Here is a 21,798-nt window from a genome sequence, read left to right as displayed (position 1 = left end):
GGCACACAAAATCAGTTCCAGCACTTGGGAGCTGAGAAGCCAGAAGCAATTAGATCTTTCTCTATGTTATAGTCTAATCTAGTCTAGTCTAGTATACAAAGTAAGTTTAAAAACAGCCAGCGCTACATAGTGAGAATCTGTTTTGAAAATGAAAGATAAATATAATAAATAAATAAAAAGAAAGAAAATTACAAAGGTGCTTGTTGGTACATCAGCTTTTAACTGACCTTTGAACTACCTCTGCAGAATTTGTTTCCAAAGCTATATATTCTATGGCTGAGCAATGAAGAGAAAGGGGAAGGAATCCGGAACAAGAGTAAAGACTGCTGGAGGGAGATCTTAATGTATGAAAAACTGCCGCTGTGGAAAATTAAATACAGGAGTATATGTGTCTGTTCAAATCCCTGCTTTGTTCGTTGCTACCTATCAACTCCATTACTTCTAATTATTCTTTCTTCCTGTGTCTGTTGCTTCAACCGAAAATTGAGATTAGAGGATGTACCTCACAGGGAATTTGAGAAGATTAAATGAATCATTATTTATAAATGCTTCAATGAACAGAACAGAATTTCAAAGCGAGGCCTTTGTCTTCTTTAATCAAGGACAAATAAACATGAAACAATACATTATCCTCGAATAACCAAAGTGCTCAGAGATGAGGTCGGTGGTTTAATCATGATATGGAGAGTTCTTCTTTACTAGGAGATTGGCTTGCTTTGTCAGGATTTCTGCTAAGTTTTAGAATTTTAAAGTAAGTTTACACATCAAACATAATGAATAATATTCATCGTCATATTTAAGAATAGTGATCTCTGTAGTGACATTTCATTTGTATTTTAATAAAATTTGTCTGAAGATCAGAGAGTAAAACAGCCCCACTGGTCATCTTTACAGACCAGGCAGTGGTGACACATACCTTTAATTTCACTGGCCTACTAGTTTGCCATAGAAACCGGGTGGTAGTGTTGCATGCCTTTAATCCCATCCCAAGAGAGGAATATAAAATTGAATGAGACAGCACTCATACACAGTCTCATTCTGAGATTCCTGGAGGCAGGATTGCCATTTCAGACTGAGGTGGTTGGCTGTTTTGCTTTTCTGATTAAAGGGTGAACTTTAAATTCTGTCTCTTGGTTTTTATTAATCATGCTACAGATTTCTCTGTCTTCTGAATATTTGATTTCTTCTTGCTTTTTAAATTTACGGTTCTGTCTTACAATGACAGAGCTTACAGGGGGCTTAAGATGCCAGAAAGCCATATCTGAATGATATCTTCATGGGCCAGCATCTCAGGACAGCAAGATATAATGGAAAAGACACAGAAATAGTTAGCTTGGAAAAACAATTATCTACCATATAGATATTTTCCAACTTAAAGTGGTATATCATTTCAAATTTGTACAATCATTCAGGAATTGTGAATGTGATATGCAAATACAGTTCATCGCTTCAAGGTCTTATACTATGTGCACATTGGTCAATATCACTAAGAAACTTAATTTCTGATGTTTTTATAGATGTTGTAAATATTATGTAGCTGGGATAAGTTAGAAAGTAGAAAAAAGACACAAAGTTAGACAGTCAAAACTGTTATGATTTTAGAAGATTAAATTGTAGATACTTTCTCTAGTGTTCTATAAGTTTGGCAGGAATCATGACCAGTCCACACAAGAATTGTCTAATATAAGTGTAACCATTCTGGATGACTCAGAAAGGCTGACTGCCCCACAGAACTCCCTATCTGCTAGGGACTTATTTAGCTTTATGCACTTCCAATACTTAAATTATGACATTAAATTATGATGAGGAGGTACATGCGAGCAAATATTTCATCTAAAGAGAAAAGGAATGTTTTAATTAAAAAGTTCTGTTTTTTCACTAGTCGTTACGGTACAGACACACACACACTTGTATTCTTTTTTTTTTAGATTTATTTATTTATTATGTATACAGTGTTCTGTCTGCATGTATGCCTGCAGGTCAGAAGAGGGCACCAAATCTCATTATAGATGGTTGTGAGCCACCATATGGTTGCTGGGAATTGAACTCAGGATCTCTGGAAGAGCAGGCAGTGCTGTTAACCTCTGAGCCATCACTCCAGCCCACACACTTGTATTATTAAAAGAATCCAATGTTATGAAGATTTGAAATTGCTCAAAATTGTTGAAATTATATCAAATATTTTAAGTTTAGGGCATCTAAAATTTACAGGTTATAATTACTTGTCATTCACTCCATTTTAGTGGCTAAAATTCAAGAGATTAAGGAATTTATGACAGAAAAATATGATTCACAATCATTATATTGACTAATTATACAAAAATTCTGTCTGACTAAACCTATTCAATACATATATTATGAATGATAGAATGTGCAATCTGTGATTATGTTTCAGGAAACCCATAATTTCTCAAAATCTAATACTTCAACACTTGCAGATTTTTGCAACATGATACCTCATTTGACTACAGAGCTTCAAAACTAAGAAAACTATAGCTATGTTTCAAAGATTCTTTTTTTTTTTTCTTTTTTTTATTCTTTTTTAATTAAAATTTCCACCTGCTCCCCATTTCCCATTTCCCTCCCCTCCTCCCAAATATTGCCCTTCCCCCACTTCCCTCCCCCTATCCCCACTCCTCTTCTCCTCCCCCCACTCCATTCCCCCTCCCTCTCGATACTGAAGAGCAGTCCAAATTCCCTGCCCTGCGGGAAGACCAAGGTCCTTCTATCTACGTCCAGAAAGGTGAGCGTCCAAACAGGCTAAGCTCCCACAAAGCCAGTTCATGTATTAGGATCGAAACCTAGTGCCATTGTCCTTGGCTTCTCATCAGTCTTCATTGACCGCCATGCTCAGAGAGTCCGGAATCAACCCATGCTTATTCAGTCCCAGACCAGCTGGCCTTGGTGGGCTCCCAATAACTCAGTTCCACTGTCACAGTGGGTGGGTTTTACAATTAATCAGAATGACTTAAAAGGTATTTTTATTATAATTTTATTTTAATTTTTCCTGATCTTACCTTTTATGGAATATACTAATTAACATTCTCTAATACTAATATACTAATAAACATCCTAATTTTGATGCTTTAAAAATAGATATAATAATTATCAGCCATGCTATTCATTTATAGGAATAATCTATACATTTAAAATGCATAATAGAATGAGGATTTGAAGTAAGAAAACAATGAAAAAGTAGTTCCTACCCTTAGGCATTACAGTGCAGTGTTTACTGGATCTGGAAATGCTTTTACAAAGGAGTTGGGAGTCTGAACAGCTTCCTACCATTGTTTATTTAAAACTGCAAGTTTTGCAAAAATATTGCTTTGTGTCTGTTAGATTTTTCAAATATGACTGAATATGTTTTGGTTTTTCTATGCGAAGTATGCCTTATTATGGAACAGAGTGAATATTTTAGGTTGCCCCGGGCTTAACAGACAAATCTACACACAGATGTTAAACAAAGAGCCAATAAATGTGGGAAAGCAGTGTGTATTTTACTGCACTGTGAAACAAAGAAATGGTTACTTGGTCCACACAAAGTGGTGTGAAGAAGAAGGATAAGAAATCAAGTATAAACTAGAATATTCTAATAAGCTACAAACCTACTAGACAAAGGAGGGAGAAGGCCACATGAATGATTGTATCATGCATGAACTTTTGATTTCTCTGAGAATTGTTTTTGTTTGAAAGAATATTTCAGGTGATGATTATAATTTATTTATATAAGATTCTTTATAGCATTGAAATAAGGTTGGCTGAAGGTTTTTAGTGGACTAGCTTTACAAGACTGAACATTCTTCAGTAGAGAAGAGCTGGCACTGAGGACTGTGAGCAGCAGCTTGTGTTAGTGAAAACTTTCAACAAAATGAGGGGGCTGAATACTAGAGAGGAGTGTTCTTTTGTTTGGTTGTCTTGTTTTTGGTTTTACCATTAATCCAATAAATTTATTTTTGACTAGTTAAAACAAATACTGAGAAATAATTTTAGATGCAAGAAAAATCAATCTAGTATGACAGACCAAATGAAAAAAAAAAGAATAAAGATGAAGGCAAATACAAATGGACTTTCAGTGATTGAAGCATTTACAGTGTTTTCCATATATATATATAATATATATATATGTATATATACATATATATATACACAGTTTAGTATATAGGCAATTAAGAGTATAATTATATATAAATAAATATGTACAAATGATAGCTTAAGTATCAGGATATATTGTTATATTTATAATGTGAATGGTGTTGCTTTGTGCAGGAAGTCATAAGTATTCATTTTCAATGTAATACATTTAGTGTAATAAGTAAGATATGTGTTTTAATCTCCAGCAGTACTACTAACAGAATATGAAATTACCATTAATATCATGATTATACTTGTTGATATCTATGTTATGGTTGAAGATGCTTGTGGTTTCAGCATAGAGACCATTTCGTAGAGTCTATATTCTCTTATTTGATGAAAGAGTCTATTTGCTAGTATTTTGTTGGTAATTTTTCTATGTTCACCAGCAAGATAGGTCTGACTTTTCTTGTGTTTAGATGTATTTTTGTTTGATTTTGATGTTTAGATCATGATAGACTCAAGTAATGTATTTTTAAGGTTCTATCTGCTTCAATACTTTGGTTAATTTAAGACTATATGACATTAGTACTTTTTTAAAATTCTATAAAATTTAACAATGAATCTACCTGTTTTCATTAGTTGGGAAAATATTATTACTGGTTCAATCTTGCTATATATTGTCTGTTGAGTTTTACTGATTTTTTATGAGCCCTCCAGAAATCGATTTATATCTTCTAAGTTACCAAATTTGTTGGTGTACAGTTTCCAAAAATCTATCCTAATTATATATATATTATTACCAGTAATGTTTATTTCATTTTGTTCTAGACTGACATTTATTTTGTTAGTTTTGACCACCTTTTGTTTACTCCAGATAAATTTTTATCATTTTCTTTATGTTTCTAAGAAAGCAATTCTTCATTTCTTAATTTCTAAACATAATATATCTAAGTTCCTATTTTGTTTATTTCTCTTCTTCAATATTTTTATTGCTCCTTACTTTGATTTGAAGTCTCTCTTTTCTCCTACCTTGAGCTATTTCACTGAACTGTTTACATGTTTTGTTGTGTTTGTTGTTGGTAGTTGTTCAGATTTTGTTGTTTTGAGACAAATACTCACTTTATATTCTCCATGTCAACTTGTACTTCATCCTTCCAACTGTTGGATACCTCTAAACCATGAAAATAATCTTATTTTTCCCTATTTTATCAGCTCTTTGAAAATTTCCTTCAATGTATTTTCATCATGTTTATTTACTCCTTTCTCCCAAATCCTTTCAGACCCACATTACCTTCCCAATCTACTGAATTTTGTGTCCTCAAAACACATTCACACACACACACACACACACACAAACAAAAATCACTCATCTTTTGGCCATCTATAAAATTTCAATAGCAACCTCTAGGAATGAGACTTCATACCATGTGATATAATCATTTTTATAGAACTAATCATTTTTATAGAAAATTTTATAGTACAAAAGCTGGAATGTTTTTCATGGGGTAAATGATATCCTGTTTTCTAGAATGCATGTTGTGTACATTTATCTTTTTTTTTGTTGTTGTAACTGTTTTTTCTGCTATTTGCTTTCTAGCAAGATAAAATTTGTCTTTCCAAAGAACAGCTATGAAGCTTATAATTAATTAGGTGCATGATGCACAACTGACAAGTTAGATATTTTCTTCAAATGCTATGAACCACTGTGTCTATGAACAAGTTCTGCATAATTTGGGGGTATATTTTTAATATTATAAAAATGTAGAAGTTCATTTTAGATTCCAGTTCCATAGACAGGACCTTAATTAGTCCTCAGGTGAGATATCAGGGACAGCCTATGTCTTTCCTTGGTGTGTGTATGGGCAGCAGACACTTCAACCCTCAAGTGTTTTAAGAGTGTCTCAAAATTGGCAATGGACAACTTCCCCCCAGATCTTCCTTGGAGGTTTGATCAGATTCTTGATTGTTCTACCTTATGTAGTAGTTTAGACACCTGTATTACTAAGTATTGTCGTTTTACTGTGGTCAAGGAATAGAGTTTTAAATATACAGTCATTTCTATGCCTAAGAGAGGTATGGATGCGATGGTCATGTCTATCATGCCTAAAAATATTGACTTATAGCTTTCCAGTCAATTCTAAGACAGATAAAACAGAACAGTCATCTCTGTAGGAGAAAAATTTTTTGTAAAGAAACTGATTTATCCTTCTAGTAAGTATACCACTTTTCAGAGCTTCCTGGGCTACAAAGATGCTATGTGTGAATGTCAAGTTTAAAGTCAAAAATGCAGTAGTTTGAAGTACAGCCACATGCCTTGCTATTAGCTTGAAGAGTTTTTATATATTTCTCATGTTTTTCATAGACTTTGTGTAGTTATCACAATTATGAAAAATTTGATAATTTTTATGGATCAAAAACATAATCCTCTCTCTGGTATTTCTTATTACTATCAAAAGTAATATATTTTACTCAAAAGAAAAGTCTCTAACTTTCTATGTTTTTCCTGAGTTTATTTGTATTAAACAATAAAGGAGATCAATAGACTTCTCACAGTAACATGCCTGACTTAAAAATTAAATGAAATTTAAGAAATGTTCCCTCTAGATACCTGATTTTTTAAAACTTTCTTGTCAACTTAAATAAGAAATAATTACTTTTGGATATGTATGCGTGTGTAAACATGTGCCAGGGCCAAAATGGGTCTGAACGTGTTTGGGGTTGGAGAATAGCTTTGTAGTTGTGAGTTCTTTCTCTCCACCATGTGCCCTGGGAACCCAACTCAGGCCATTATACTTAGAGACACATCTCTTGATCTATCCCTACATCTTACTAGACCCTACACTCAAATTCTATAAGTTAATATATATTAGCAGTTTATATAATTCTAAAGCCAGGGGAGATCTGACTATAACTTAAACTATTTGGAAATGTAAAATTATCCTTGCTATAATTCATTCCATTTTTCTAAACTTTTTAAGATGAAAGCATTTACTTAGGGTTTTGTTTCTATTTCTGTGATTCTTGTCTTTAATGAGTTGTTCCTAGATATTTTTTTTTCTGAAATGTATTAGGTAAACTGACCCAACTATCAAAAGTTTTTAAAGACTTGAAATGCCATGACTATAAATTTGTAATATTTAGTAAACCTTGCAAAATGAACTATTTGAAATCTTCAGGCTTATTTGCTCCGAGGTTAAAGTCTGAAATCAGAAATAGAAACAGAGAAAAATTACTAATATAATTGTGCAGAGTAAAGGATATATAATAACTCTGGTATTTTCTATAAATTGTCAATTCAGAGATCCTATCAACAAGATTTACAGTGGTATGCTTTTCAGATAATACACATACTTTACAAATAATTTAACAACTATAATTACAATGTTTAGGGATTGCGGAATTTAAGCTAAGACCAACATAACATTCAATGTGAATGATAGTTCATTCTTAGAAATATAGTACGACCCTGACTCAAAAACCTAAAGCAAGCTAACGAAAGAGAAGTGTGTGTGTGTGTAAATTCTTAAATGTTTGTGAAGGTGAAACAGTGAAACAGTATGAAATTACCTGAAAGAATCATAAAGAATAGGTGATTTGGGTGGAAGATTTCCATTTAACTGTTTGTTTAATATTTAAGGCAATACAGTCAAAGTGGTATAGAATAAGCTATGTTTTTGGATGGTATATCATGGTGTGGCTAATAAGAAAAAATACTTATAAGTAATGCTAACTGAAATATTTTTCCAGAGATGTTTCAGCATGATATGGAAAATCATAGACAAATAAGATGTACTTTTTAAAAAGTAGGATATGTAAGCCAAAAGGATTTATTACCTGTGATATTGTAACACACCCAGCTAAATAAGTCAAAGAAGGATGTTCATAAAACTTTTGTTCACAAAAGGTGAAGTGTAAAAATTATATATTTAAAATTTTATTACACTGACTCAGAAGGCAAGCTGCAGTGCTTTAAAAAGCAAACATACACTTTCATACTTTAGAGTTCTCATTCACTTTTCTAAATTAGCTGCAAATCTCAAACAATTGAATATGTATTCTCTGTGCCATTTGTGACATGTGGAATGTATGATAGTAGTGGAAAATACGGCCAGAATAGTTTTCCATGTCTGTATCTGTTTTCTTATGAGACTACTCCTGATGGACAAACTTCTGATCCTATGTTCCATATTCAAAATTTTAATCAGCTGAGATTAAGATAAAGATTTTGAGTTATGAGCTATGGCACTTTTGGATAGGAAACTCATTATGATTGGAGGAATATTTCAGATAAGAACAGATGAGGTTTATGCCTTAAAAAGTATTATGGTGTTATATAGTAATTTCAATGCTCTTTGTACCTAAAAACCTTCCCTCCCCTCACATCTCTTGTTATATTGGAGAGTTATAATATGAGAAAAAGACCAAAAGCTTGAATTTCATCTTTGTGATTTGTTGTGTTGAGTAGAAAATAAGTATATATTCTCCAGCAAGATAAGAAACAACAGACACAGGGACTTATCAAGAGAATACTGATTGTGCAGGAATGCCCTTAAGAAACACATGAATTAAATAACACAAAACAGATACTTATTTTTAAAACATATCTTGTAAAATATATCAAATGCATATAAAAATTCAAAGTTGTTCATATGCCTAGAAAATATTTAGAAAAGGAAACAGTTAATAGCAGGGTAAACCCCGATGTCACTAATGGGTAGTTTTCATTTTTAATTCTTGAAATTCTATTTGTGCTTTTAAATTACTTTCATTCAAAATATTTAACTTTAAAAATATTTTTCTGTATAATGCATGCTTATTCTAACAAAATAAAAATGAAAAGGGAAGAATATAGAAAAGGGAGGACACTAAAAACAGGTGCATCTTTTAATTGCCTAAAGAAAAAAGTTTGCAGTGTATGAATCATGAGCACCTTAACAAATGGGCAGACAAAATGAGTGTGTTATTTTAAAAGATATGCCCTTTGTCTGAAATCTTCAGGATCATGGAGCTTGAGAATATATAAAACAGCCCATAGATCAGATTGTTGCTGAAGGGATTCATGCTTGCATTTTGTTATGAACTTCAAATTGGATGCTGTTCAGGCAGAAAACTAATAGAAATGGCTGATAGCTAATTAACCTTAGGCTTCAAAGTAATTGCTGTGCAGGAAGTAATTTGAAAGAGACCTTTTAATATTTATTTATTTATTTGTTTGCTTTTGAAAATCATAAAATACCCTGTTTGACTTTTGATGAATGAGCAAAAAAAATATGAATATAGGCAAGTATTGACTTTTTAAGCCTCTATCCGATCTAAATTCTTGGGAAGCTTTTAAAAAAGCAAAACATAACAATAACTTTATCATTCATTTTGCAGCATTAGCACTAAGTACAGACTTGTATTTGTGCTATATAATAATAGTGCTAAGTACAGACTTCCAAACTAAGTAAGAATAAAAAGAGTTTTGTATTTATCCATGAGACACCTTCTTAGGAGTAGACCCATTACAGGCAGCTAATCTAGTGCAAGTGACTATCGTGGGGTGATCTGACTCACACAGCAACTGCAAACTGTTGCTGTGATTTGAGAAATAGTAAGGATTACAAACAGAAGTTTCTGTCCTGCCCTAGTTCACAGCCGTTCAGTCCCAACAAAACACACAGAGGATTATATTAATTATATACTGGTTGACTATTAGCTCAGACTTATTATCAACTTAAATTAACCCATAATTCTTATCTATGTTTAGTCACATGGCTTGGAACCTTACTCAGTGAGGCATTCTCATCTTGTTTCCTCCATGTGTGGTTGGTGACTGCAGACTGAGCCTTTCCTCTTCCCAGAATTCTCCTAGTCTGGTGGCTTTGCCTACACTTCTTGCCTGGCTACTGGCCAATCAGTATTTTATTAAACCAATACAAGTGACAAATCTGTACAGGGTAGAAGACCATTATCCCACTGCACTAAACTTTTGAACTTAGCCCCTGTCTGCCCCATTCTCCAACTGTGACTTCTTAATTTCTGTTCAAGGTTCTGCTGATAAAAATGTCTCTTTCAGTATATTCAAACAAACTAGTTTGCTAAAAATAGAGTACCTTGTCAAATTATCTCTGAGCCCTCATGGACTTTGATCTCCCAAAAAATTAGTATAAAAAAGTAATATCATTGATACCAAATATTTAAGTTTAATTTATTATATAAGTTTAACACCCTACTTAATTTAGGATTATCTTAAAATGAACAAACCACTGTTATAAAAATTAAAACCGTTGTATGTATAGATTTTACGTCAGAAATCCTTCTCTTCTAGTTAGATGAGCAGGTTCTCTCAAAATACAGTATAGGTATAACTGAGTACATATATTCAAAGTGTACTATATAAAATGATGGATTTAAATTTTTCAGACCCATTGTGCTTTGTATAATTAATTTTCAATATTGTTTATTTCTTCCCAGAATTAGAACTGAAAAGAATGTGAAAGAAACTGACATGTTTGGGAATTTTATTTGTTAGATCAAAATGGCAAAAAAGCAACATAGTGGATGATTTTATCAACTCTTTTTGATTATTAAATTTAATCTGATAAATTATAATCCTACTATTTGTTATTCACATTATGTATAAGATGGTCCATAAATATGTTACATCCATATTCATGCAGTCTACATAAATCTTAAAATGTAATTTAAAATTTCTCAATAGTTCTTATAGAAAACCAAGAAGTTTCAAAGAATGTCTACTGGTTTTTGTTTTGTATTCTATAACAATGACAATTTATTTATCTTTTGTTGCAGGTTTTATTTATACATGTGGTGGAACTTTAAAAGGACTTAATGGCACCATAGAAAGCCCTGGTTTTCCATATGGATATCCAAATGGTGCAAACTGTACATGGGTAATAATAGCAGAAGAACGAAATAGAATACAAATTGTTTTTCAGTCATTTGCCCTAGAAGAGGAATACGATTACTTATCCTTATATGATGGACATCCTCACCCTACGAACTTTAGGACAAGGTTAGTAAAATTTCAGTGGAGCATTAGAGGTAAACTATATCATGGAAAAACTTGTTTCAAAGAAAATGTTTATCATATGGCTTGTTATAATAAATTCACATTGACTAACTAAGTATTCTTCATTTGAAAATATACAATTTAATGATAAAATTTTCTCTATAGGTCTGAATTCCTAATATTAATAATTATTACCTATCCATAGATAAATACAAATTGAATGTGACCCTTTAAAATAGTTACGGTGTTTGGGGTTTTAGTTAATTATCTAGAGACTTTATTTACTGTGGTCAAAACTTGGGGCAAAGTAAAATTATACTATAAAAAATGTCTTTCAGAGGTATGTGTCAAATGGAATATACAGTTGTATAAAAATAAAACAGTGTAAATTCCATATTTATATAAAAGAGAAATACGTTAATTTCAGAGGAAGTATTCAAATAATTGAAGAAAGCAACTTTTGAGCAAACAAATCTTATATTTCTGACACTACAAATGGAATTATACACACATGCACACACATGAAAATATAAACACACACACATGTATATAAATTTTACGTGTGTGGTTGTTTTATCTGCATGTATGTCTGTGCATCCAGGCCCATGTTGTGTATGCATGCCCATTTGGTGCAGAGTCCAAATAAGGTTATCACAACCCTGGGTGCTGGGAGTTTAAGCCAGATCTGCTCTACGAATAACGTGTACTCTTAATAGCCAAAGCATCTTTCTAGTCCTAAAATTTTACATTTTTGGATGTAGTCAATTAAAAGTATGAATTCATTCATAACTGATTTTCTGGTATGCATGACCTGTCATTTAGCAGGAGGTTGACCATTTGTGTTTTAAATAAATTGTCATTCTCATTGTTCTCTCAAATTTAGTCACAAAAATATTATCAGAAGGAAAATGATGCATCCAGAAGTAATATTTCTTATATTGTGTTAGATTTCTTGCTCAAGAGAGGTATGGGAAAGCTGTGCACACACTACTAACTCTAAGCAACACGACAGTGGGGGATGTATTAGCATGTCATAGAGTACTTCTGACAATGTTACTGAAACTACATATAAATACCTTCATAAATGTAGAATATCATTGGTACACATTTGATTGGTTCTAGCCTTAGAAGTAAATTAAACTGATTTAACTGTTTAATGATACTTGTTTGTAAGGTAAAATGTTTACAGAACTGATATATCTTTGTGTCTTCCTCTTCTTTTCACTACTTTGTCTTACTGAATGCTTTTGAATTGTTCTTCATCTTACATGGCTAACCTCATTCAATATATCATTTGAAACACACACTGTATGGATCTGTTTCTGACTGTGTTCTTTCATAGACATTGCAAATGTCATTAGAATATGAATGTTTATTGTTAATGATACAACATCAAGTCAAGGAATAGATCTTGCATCTAGCCTGCATAAATGAGCAAGAATGGCTGTGTGATGAACTGATGGTTTCTTCCTGTCTTAGTTAGGGTTTTATTGCTGTGAAGAGATGCCATGACCATAGCAGCTCTTATAAATAAAAGCATATTATTGGGACTGGTGTAGAGTTTGGATATTTATTCCATTGTCATTATGGTGGGAAATATGGCAGGTTATAAGTAGACATGGTAGTAGAGAGTTCTTCGTACATACTGGCACAGAGCAGGAAGTGTCACAATTGACTTGACTTGAGCATCTGAGACCCCAAAGTCCACTTCCTTCAACAAAGTGATACATATTCCAACAAGGCAACACCTCTTAATAGTGCCACTCACTACGGTCCTATAGAGACCATTTTTATACAGACCACCACACTTCCCATAGCTGTTCACATCCAACCATGGGTTATAAGAGATAACAAAAGAAGTCTAAGAATTTCATGACAGCTATAATAATATTCATAAAACAAAGGCTTTTGTAGTTTTTCTTCACATCAGTTATGCATTATGTATAATTGAGGTAAACATAAAAATGAACTAACCCTTTCAATATTATCTGGTGGCCTCTATAGATGTACTGACTGTATCTTTCCACATATCCATTTACTTAAGGAATTAGAAAACACAATACTGTTTCATTTTTTTCTCTTTTATATAAAACAAATACATGTAGTCATGTATTCAGTGGTCCAACAAATGTTTCATAGTAGATTTCCACTATCAAGGCTACTTAAAATCTTTCTGCCCCTTCTTTCATTATGAACCTGAGCATTGGGGAAAGAAAGGTAACAAAGATATCGCTTTTAGAACTGAGAACTTTACTCTTATGGATTAACAAGTTAGGGGTCTTTGTATCAATCATCACCCACTGAAAAGAAAGAGAAAAAGAAAAGAAAAAAAAAAACAAAGAAGGAAATAAAATAACTTTTGTAATTTTAATCCTTGGGCAACTGACAAATGCTACAAAAAGGATAGTCAGGTCTCCTCATAGACGAGGTCCTTGAAAGGCTTCCTGCACTCTAGTTAGTGGTTCTACACCCATGGACTTTTACACAGGCAGCACCAACTGGAGTTTTTGGGTTAATGACATAATATTGAATCTGCAAAAAATGTCAGAAGCTAAACCCAAATATCACCAAAATAAGCAACTAAACAATACCTGAATAAGGTTGATACCAATATACATTAAAAAGGGTTACAATGATTCAACTCTAGTCAAAGAACTACAACCCTCTAAGGAATAGTAAATGTAGGAGAAACAGTCTTCCACAGAGGCAAACCCCTAATTGGTCGTCTAATACCAAATGGTCAGCTCTGAAAACATACAAATGAGTAACATTGTATGGAAACATCAGGTTGTGCCTATATATTTAGACTTCACTTGTCCAATGTAACCCTTTCTAAATAGAGAGGAACAAACAACTATCATTGCAAACCAATGTTCTCTCTCTAGAATTAGATCTGTGTAATTTATTCGAGGTTTATGTAGTTATGAAAAAAACCTGCTTACTTTTTACTAATATTTGACAAAACTGAAGAATAAGATGATAAAAAAGGAATGTTCTTCAACACATAATGTATAGTTATATAAACAGAATATATGACTACATGTATTCCTGGCATTTTTCTTAGAGACAACTCTCTTCTAATGTGCATCATGTTCTCTTTTGCTTACTGAAAGCATCTGCATCTGTTGATCTTTGTGCTTAAAGAAATACTGTGCTAATGTCAGGGTTGAATTTTGTGAGAACGAATGAGAAAAAGAATTCGAAGAAGCAGCCTTAAGGCCCTCCAGACTGTGCTTATGCAGAACATTGGCTCTTTGATTAGAAGCTGGAAGTGGAACTGGCAGGGTTTGACTTATCTTTGCCTGTTTTTTTTAACTCACTCTGTTCTTGCCTTTTTCTCTCTCGCATGGCATCATATTCCCCGTTAATTCATGTTCTTATTGCTCATCTGCTCTTCTTTCTTCTAAAAATTTATATTTACATTTCACTGCTTTTTATGACTTCCAGAGTTTTTTTTTTCCTTGAAATATATCCTGCTGGGGATATATCAAAACACTGCAGAAATGATGGACCAGATATTCTACCATTTTTCTAATTATATAGAGAGGTAGTTAGCCTCAAACCTCAGCTTTTTGTCACTAAGACAATTTTCTTAATTTCTATTAAATATATTTTAATATTTGTGTAGGCTGAGGACTTGTTTTTTCTGTCTAGTTTGATATTTTCATTGGTGCCATCCCTATTTAGCTCACCTTGGGTTGTCCTATTGGTGATTCCATGAGTATAGCTTCTGTTATTACTAGAAGACACCATATAACAACAAACTTCCTAATACTCTGACTCTTAGACTCTTTCAACCCCATTTTCCATAAATTTTTCTTGGGCTTTCGATGCAAGATTGTTTTGTAGGTATGTTCACTGGGTCTGGGCTCCATGATTCTGCTTTTTGATTGTATGTGGTTTTGTGTAGTGTTCTCTATCTGTTGCAAAGAGACGTTTCCTTTAGAGAAGAAAAGACTGCTCTTATCTGTGGCTATAAGGACAAATGATTATATTTTGTTAGTGTTTTTGTTTCTTTAGTAGTTTAATGGTTGCAGATTTTCTAGCAATAACTATGACCTCATTAGCACTGAATAGTAAGCTAATCTTCTAGAAACAGGCATGATCTTCCACTTGTTGACTGTGTCTTATGTATGATGAGAGGTCTGTTGATTACTAGAAAGTTATGCATGCATTATCATTATGTATTGGTCATTAATGTGGTTCATAGGTGTCATAGCTGGGTAGGACTCAAACAAGATGTTTTATATGTTTTATTATTCTTATTACTTTTGTCTATTCAAATTTATTCATCTGAAAACTTATACAGCAGCATTAAGAAACTTCTTTTGATAGTAGACAGTGGTTGCATGATAACAAAACCAAGATGACAATAATCATTTTGTAGTATTGTTGATAAGAAAGTCTTCTGTCTTCCTTTTGTTTCATATGACATAAGTTACGGTCTCCTCACTCATATTTGGGTATAGCAGGTCATTTGGGCATTTGGCTGTAATGGAAAAACTAGATACATTGTACATTATACTGAAGTGGTGGTGTTTCTCTCAACATAAGAGCAACACTAGTTTCATTAAATTGGCCGGAAGGCAAAACTTACCAAATATTTCTTACAATGTCTTTTAGTCTGTGTATGATATAGAATTTCCTATATTATCCTGGTGCATGAATTCTGTTTCCATAGACCTTTTTTATTCTTCTGGAGTGAATTCTTATGTCTGCCCAAGAACTGCCCAGGAAAAATGATTCCTTTTTCTTGTTTAGCGTGTTCAAAGACATGATGCAATAGCTCCCGTTTGGCTTTGAGGCTCTAAGAGTTTCTGCCCTCTAGGGACACTCAAGAAAATTACTAGAACTATTCTGTATGCTTATCATGGCTTTATTGACCACGTTGTTTAGAATCAGAGCTCTTTGATGAGAAAAGGGTAATATTTCAAATACAGTCATGAAGGGTGAGTTGATATAGAACCAGTGACATCTGGCAAGAAATAACAAAAATGAGAGATATCGTTGTGAAAGCAACAAGCAGTGATGAATTTCTAACTCTGTGGAGTGAATATGTAAATGAGAAAAGATGATAAATTGAAGATACAAGGCAAGTTCATAGGAGGCCTGGTGGGTGGAACCTACCTAAAATTTGATGTTTAAGACAAACCTTGGAATTATGTGAACATTTTCAGCAGAAAGGTGATACAATTTGGGCTTTTACCAAGAATTTGACCTGCACTGCATAGAATTTGATTTATTGTCAAGAGAAGGTCCCCCTTTCCCCGATTTTCTCATCAGGGGGTAGGGCAAGTTTTACTAAATCCCACAATTAGTCACACTGTTATGTCTAGTAATCTGAAAGAAACATTTTAGGCTATTTTACAGTAAATAAATTTGTGTCAGCACTAGTATAAATTCACTGTTTATCAATATAGGAAATTTTGTAAGGTGAGATAGACAATTATTTAATCATGTAATATTCAATAACATTATGAATAATTTGATCCCACTAGATTTTAAGAAATATTTTACATGAAAGGCAAATAGGTTATATTTAACAAAAATAGATCACATAAATACAGAATCTTTAAGGAAATCACGATAACATATATAACATCTTGAAATGTATATATGTAATTTTTTCTGACAGATTTCTTTTAATTCCTTGCAAAATGAAAAATTCTTAACTTAGATTTTCTTCTGTTCCTGATGGCACACTAATTTGTAGTGGTATAATCTGCCTCTGTCATTCTTCTGAAATATACATGCATCAGTTAAACAAAATATATTAAAGGCCACAATGTTACCAGGACCACATAATAGGAGAGACAGATACAAAAAGATGGAAAGAAAGAGTGCAGAAAGAGAGATAAGGAAACAGAGACTGCAAATTTGGTTAAATAAGGAGATCATAATGTACACTATTTCATTAGTTTATAGAATAAAAGAAAAATTAGCTTGAGAGGCTCAAGAAAGTTATTTGAAATTTTTGAGTATATGTTCTCTAATATTAATGTGTATGATTCTTTGTCAGCATTCTCATGTTCACACAAGGCAACAAGTACTTAGATATCAAATAAATACTTTAAACTGAAAGCAAATCATTTATATAAGAAATAACTAAAGAATATGATTTTGAACAATATAAAATAATACATTTAGAAAATCTATGTAAGTTCAGTTTTATAAAAAAGGATTGAACTACAAAGTTAAAATTAATCATGAATGGTATTTACTATAATTATCAATCATGATGAAGATAAAGGAGATCTGAAGAAGTTATACCAAGGACAAAATCAGCGTGTCTAAAACACAACTAAAACAAAATAAAAAATGCAATTATCAAGAATATCCAAGGTGTATGAAACTTACAGACAATATGCTTTATAAAAGATTACAGAAATTAATAATGAAATTTATATTCACATAAAATCAGATGAATTGAAGAGGAAAATGATACAGTTTCAATATTTATGTTTTCTTTTGGTTCTGAGATGTCTTGTTTTTATTTTTTAAACTTTTTGCTTGAGAATTTCATACTGGTATGTAATGTATTCTGATCAAATATGTCAGCCATTACCTCTTCAATTCCTCCTTATCCTACCACCATACTCTCCTCAAAATTTCATCTCTCTCTCTTTTTTCTCTCATTATTTTTATTTCTCTTCATTCTTCCTCTTCTCTCTCTTCCTCTTCTATATAAGAACACAGCACATAAACATTTTGAGCATCCACAACAGTTTTTACCGTAACCAACCTAGCTAATCTCCTAATCTTCTTAAACAACAACTGTATGATTTCTTGGCTTAAGTCTTTCTAAACATTCACATATTCTGAATTACTCAGTACAATACCTTCTTTTCTTTCTGGCTTTTTCTCTGAGCAAAATGGTTTTAAAAATCATTCACAGTCTTATGAGAATCAACAGCTTGCTGCATTTTGTTGGTAACATTTCACTCCATAATCTGTTAATTTGGTTACAAATGAACATTTGGGAGGGTTAATTTGGGGATCTTCTGAATAAAGAAGCATGGGCATTATTGAACAAATCTTGTGTATGAATCTTCATTTGGTTAGATATAAAACTATTTGTTCATTTCAAAGGAAAATAAGAATTCAGAATTCATTAAAAATTTTGTCATAAAGCCTAGAGTGATGATTCAATGGTTAAGAACATGGCTGTTCTTCCAGAAGAACCAGTTTTACTTTCCAATACCCACATAGTTTCTAGCAACTCTCTGAAATTCCACTTCCTAGGGATCCACCTCATTCGTCTGGCCTCTGTGGACATTGTACATGTGGCCCACAGATGTATATTCAAACAAAATTTCCATATGCATAAAAATAGAAATAAATATAAAACTTTATTACAAATAACTTGTATCACACAGTAAGATTTAAAAGACTCAAATTATAAACACATCAACAAACTTCTAGCTTCCTAAGAATAGTCATTCTAAATATCTGGAGTATCACATTGGATTTTGCACTTTAATTGTCAAATACATCTTAAGCACTTATCCATCACCTAATACAAAACAATCCATGACACTTCAAAGCTAGAAAAAAAATTCACTTCTATCCTTTTTATGACCAGGTATTATTTACCTGTATTCTGTTCTCCCAGATCACATAATATTTAGACTTTCCTTGTTTGCCTTTCTACATGCTTAAAGAAAGGTTTTCTTATTTCATAAAAAGTTAAAAATTGATATTGAAATGTGTATACCAAACTATGAGTGTGTAAAAGTTATTGGCCCGACCTTTGAAGTACATAGCAATTCTTCAAGTCTTTCCGTCATATTTCAGAGTGTGTGTAAGTAGGCAATTTATCTAGAAATTCTGAGTGTTGATTGAAATATATTCACTCTATCCTAAGTGTTGATTAAAATATTTGCATATTTTTAATTTTATTGACGATCTTGATATTATTGAGATAAAAGTGTAGAAAAATCTCTATTATATGTATTGACAAATGTATGTGATACAATAGTCTCATTAGATCTTATGAATAGCATTTTCATTTCCTCATACCACTCCTCAATGAGAAATATATTGTAACAAGTATATTTAGTACCAATTTACTCTTAATTTCTGTGTAGCTACATAAATATTTGCTTATCTAAAGTTGGAAAATATTTCATATTTTATTTTTGTCTCAAGTTTAGAATATTAGAGGTTATAATTAGGTCTATAATTTGTCAGGTGTGAAAGCATCTGTGCTCATTTCATCCCATTTGGCTATTAAAATGAAGAATTTACATAACATATTTTAAGGAATCCAAAAATAATAAATAAATACTTTCTGTCTCCCAGGAGTTTGCTTTTGGCCAATCACAGTTAAGGTGAAAGTACATTTTACAGAATGATTGCTTGATCAACTCTTTTGCTACAGAAAACCCTATTTATTTTTCATTATTGTATCAATAAAACCATTCTCCTCCCATTGCTTTTACTTTGTAACTATCCACAACCAATGCATATACTGTTTACTAAAATGATGCACTATGCCTCATTATTTCAGATAAATTCTCTTCATGATATTTATCATTGTGCCAAAAGCAAGTATTTTTGCGGAGTTGCTTTTTAAGTTCAGTGATGGATGCTTAGGACTAAAGTTCAGTTCCTGGTACTAATGTTTGGTGGTTTACAATTACCTTTTACTCTTGATCTTGGGATCCAATGCTTTTTCCTAACCTTCACAGGCACCAGCCATAATGTTCATATATGCACAGATACACATAAATACTCAATTATAATAAATTAAAAACTTAATAAAATAAAATAAATGCAAAAATATTTTATCAAAATTTATTATCTGTCATATTAACTTCGTAGATAAGTTCTTGACAAATTCAAATGCTTAAATGTAAGGGATAAAAAGGAAAGGCTAGTAATTAGAAGGGAGAGCGATGATTGTGGCTTAGCTTCTCACTGACATCACTATCAGAACGTCCTACTTATTCAGAAAATAACAGCAGTTCCCTGTGGATGGTTCTGAGTAGTGCTATAGTTATTTTTTTTTTAAAAAAGGGAGGGGGGGCTGGAGAGATGGCTCAGAGGTTAAGAGCATCGCCTGCTCTTCCAAAGGTCCTGAGTTCAATTCCCAGCAACCACATGGTGGCTCACAACCATCTGTAATGGGGTCTGGTGCCCTCTTCTGGCCTGCAGGCATACACACAGACAGAATATTGTATACATAATAAATAAATAAATATTTAAAAAAACAAAAACAAAAACTATCTTCTCTTATTTTCCATGCCAAATCCATTTCCCATTCCCTCTCCTCCTCTCTCCACCTTCCCACTCCCACTCCCCATCTAGCCCCCTCATCCACTCCCAGGAGTAGGTAAGGCTTCCATGGGGAGTCAACAAAGTCTAGCACATTGTTTTGAGGCAAGAGAAAGACTCTGCCCACTATATCTAGGCTAAGCAAGGTATCCCACCAAAGAGAATGGCCTTCAATAAGCCAGAACAAGAAGTAGGGCTAAATCCTGTTCTCAGTGCCAGTGGCCTCACAGTCTGCCCCACCATACAACTGTCACCCACATTCAGAGGGCCTAGTTTTGTCTATGCTGGTCCCCCCTCCCCCACTGTCAGGATAGCATTGGAAGGCGTTCACAAACTCAGGTAGACTGTTTGAGTGGGTATCCCCATAATGGTCTTGACCTATTTGCTTGTGTTCTTACTCCTCCCTCTCTTCGACTATACTTTGGGAGCTCAGGCCAATGCTCCACTGTGGTTTTCTGCATCTGCTTCCACAGTTGCTGGATATAGGTTCTATGGGAGGGGAGGACGATGAGAGACGAGGAAGGGGAAGGACTAGCGAGAGCAGGATGTTCGAGATGGGGGAAGGACAGAAATGGAGAACAAGAAAGAGATATCTTGATTAGGGGAGTTATTATGGAGCTAGGAAGATACCTAGCACTAGAGAAATTCCAAGGAATCCACAAGGCTGAGACTCTAAGCATAGTGGAGAGGGTGCCTGAACTGGTCTTGTCCTGTAGTCAGATTGATGACTTTCTTAAATGTCTTTATAGTTCACTTCTTGTATGATTTATCATGTCAGCTTTCTTCTCTCTTTTGCCCCTTGAGTTTTCCTCACAACCCTTTTATCCTCATGATTAAAATCTTCCCCCCTTTTACTTTCTGTTCTTTTCAATGTCATTGAATCACCTCTCTCATTTCCTGTAGATAAAATGAAGTTCGGAACACCTTCCCAATGAACAGTATTAGAAAATATCTGAATGACTTATTAGGTGATAGAAACAAATGGCCATGAGATATTTTATGACCACACACTTTGGCAATTTTCCTCTGCTTGATGGCATTTCTTTCCATGTTCCTGTCTCTAGGCTGTCATAAAGGTTAGATTGAGAGTGATAGAACTCAATATAATTTGCTGGCTCTGAATATTTCTCCCTTCTGAGCTGGAATTATCCTTGTGTTCTGAATCTCTACAATAAAGGGTCTAAGAAATATAGAAGTTTGACCCTCTGACTTGGCAGCATGGTTTGCACGTAGGTTCCTGTATACCAGCTGCAAATGCAGTATGTATAACCACTTCAGGAAAATGAAATGCAATAATAAGCTTTCCCAAACTATTAATGATACCCATGAACACGAATCATTTGTTTACTGTTAACATTGCATATTCTTGCAGACCCCTGAAACACCGAAGCTGAGAATAAATTTATTTATTTTCCCTTTAAACAAGCTTTTAT

At 33.1% G+C, this 21,798-nt stretch overlaps 1 protein-coding gene across 1 annotated transcript in view; it reads left to right on the top strand.

Moving 5' to 3' along the window:
* The window catches only part of Csmd3 (CUB and Sushi multiple domains 3), a 916,841-nt gene that overhangs the window by 94,573 nt on the left and 800,470 nt on the right, over positions 1–21,798 (top strand). Inside the window, exon 2 of the mRNA XM_057791849.1 lies at positions 10,870–11,092. Coding sequence (XP_057647832.1) covers positions 10,870–11,092 — 223 coding nt within the window. The remainder of the gene's footprint in view (positions 1–10,869; positions 11,093–21,798) is intronic.

The sequence above is a fragment of the Chionomys nivalis genome, chromosome 17 (assembly GCF_950005125.1).
Source record: "Chionomys nivalis chromosome 17, mChiNiv1.1, whole genome shotgun sequence".
Taxonomy (NCBI): Eukaryota; Metazoa; Chordata; class Mammalia; order Rodentia; family Cricetidae; genus Chionomys; species Chionomys nivalis.
Note: the sequence above shows the minus strand (reverse complement) of the source record. Positions and strands in the feature narration are given on the sequence as shown.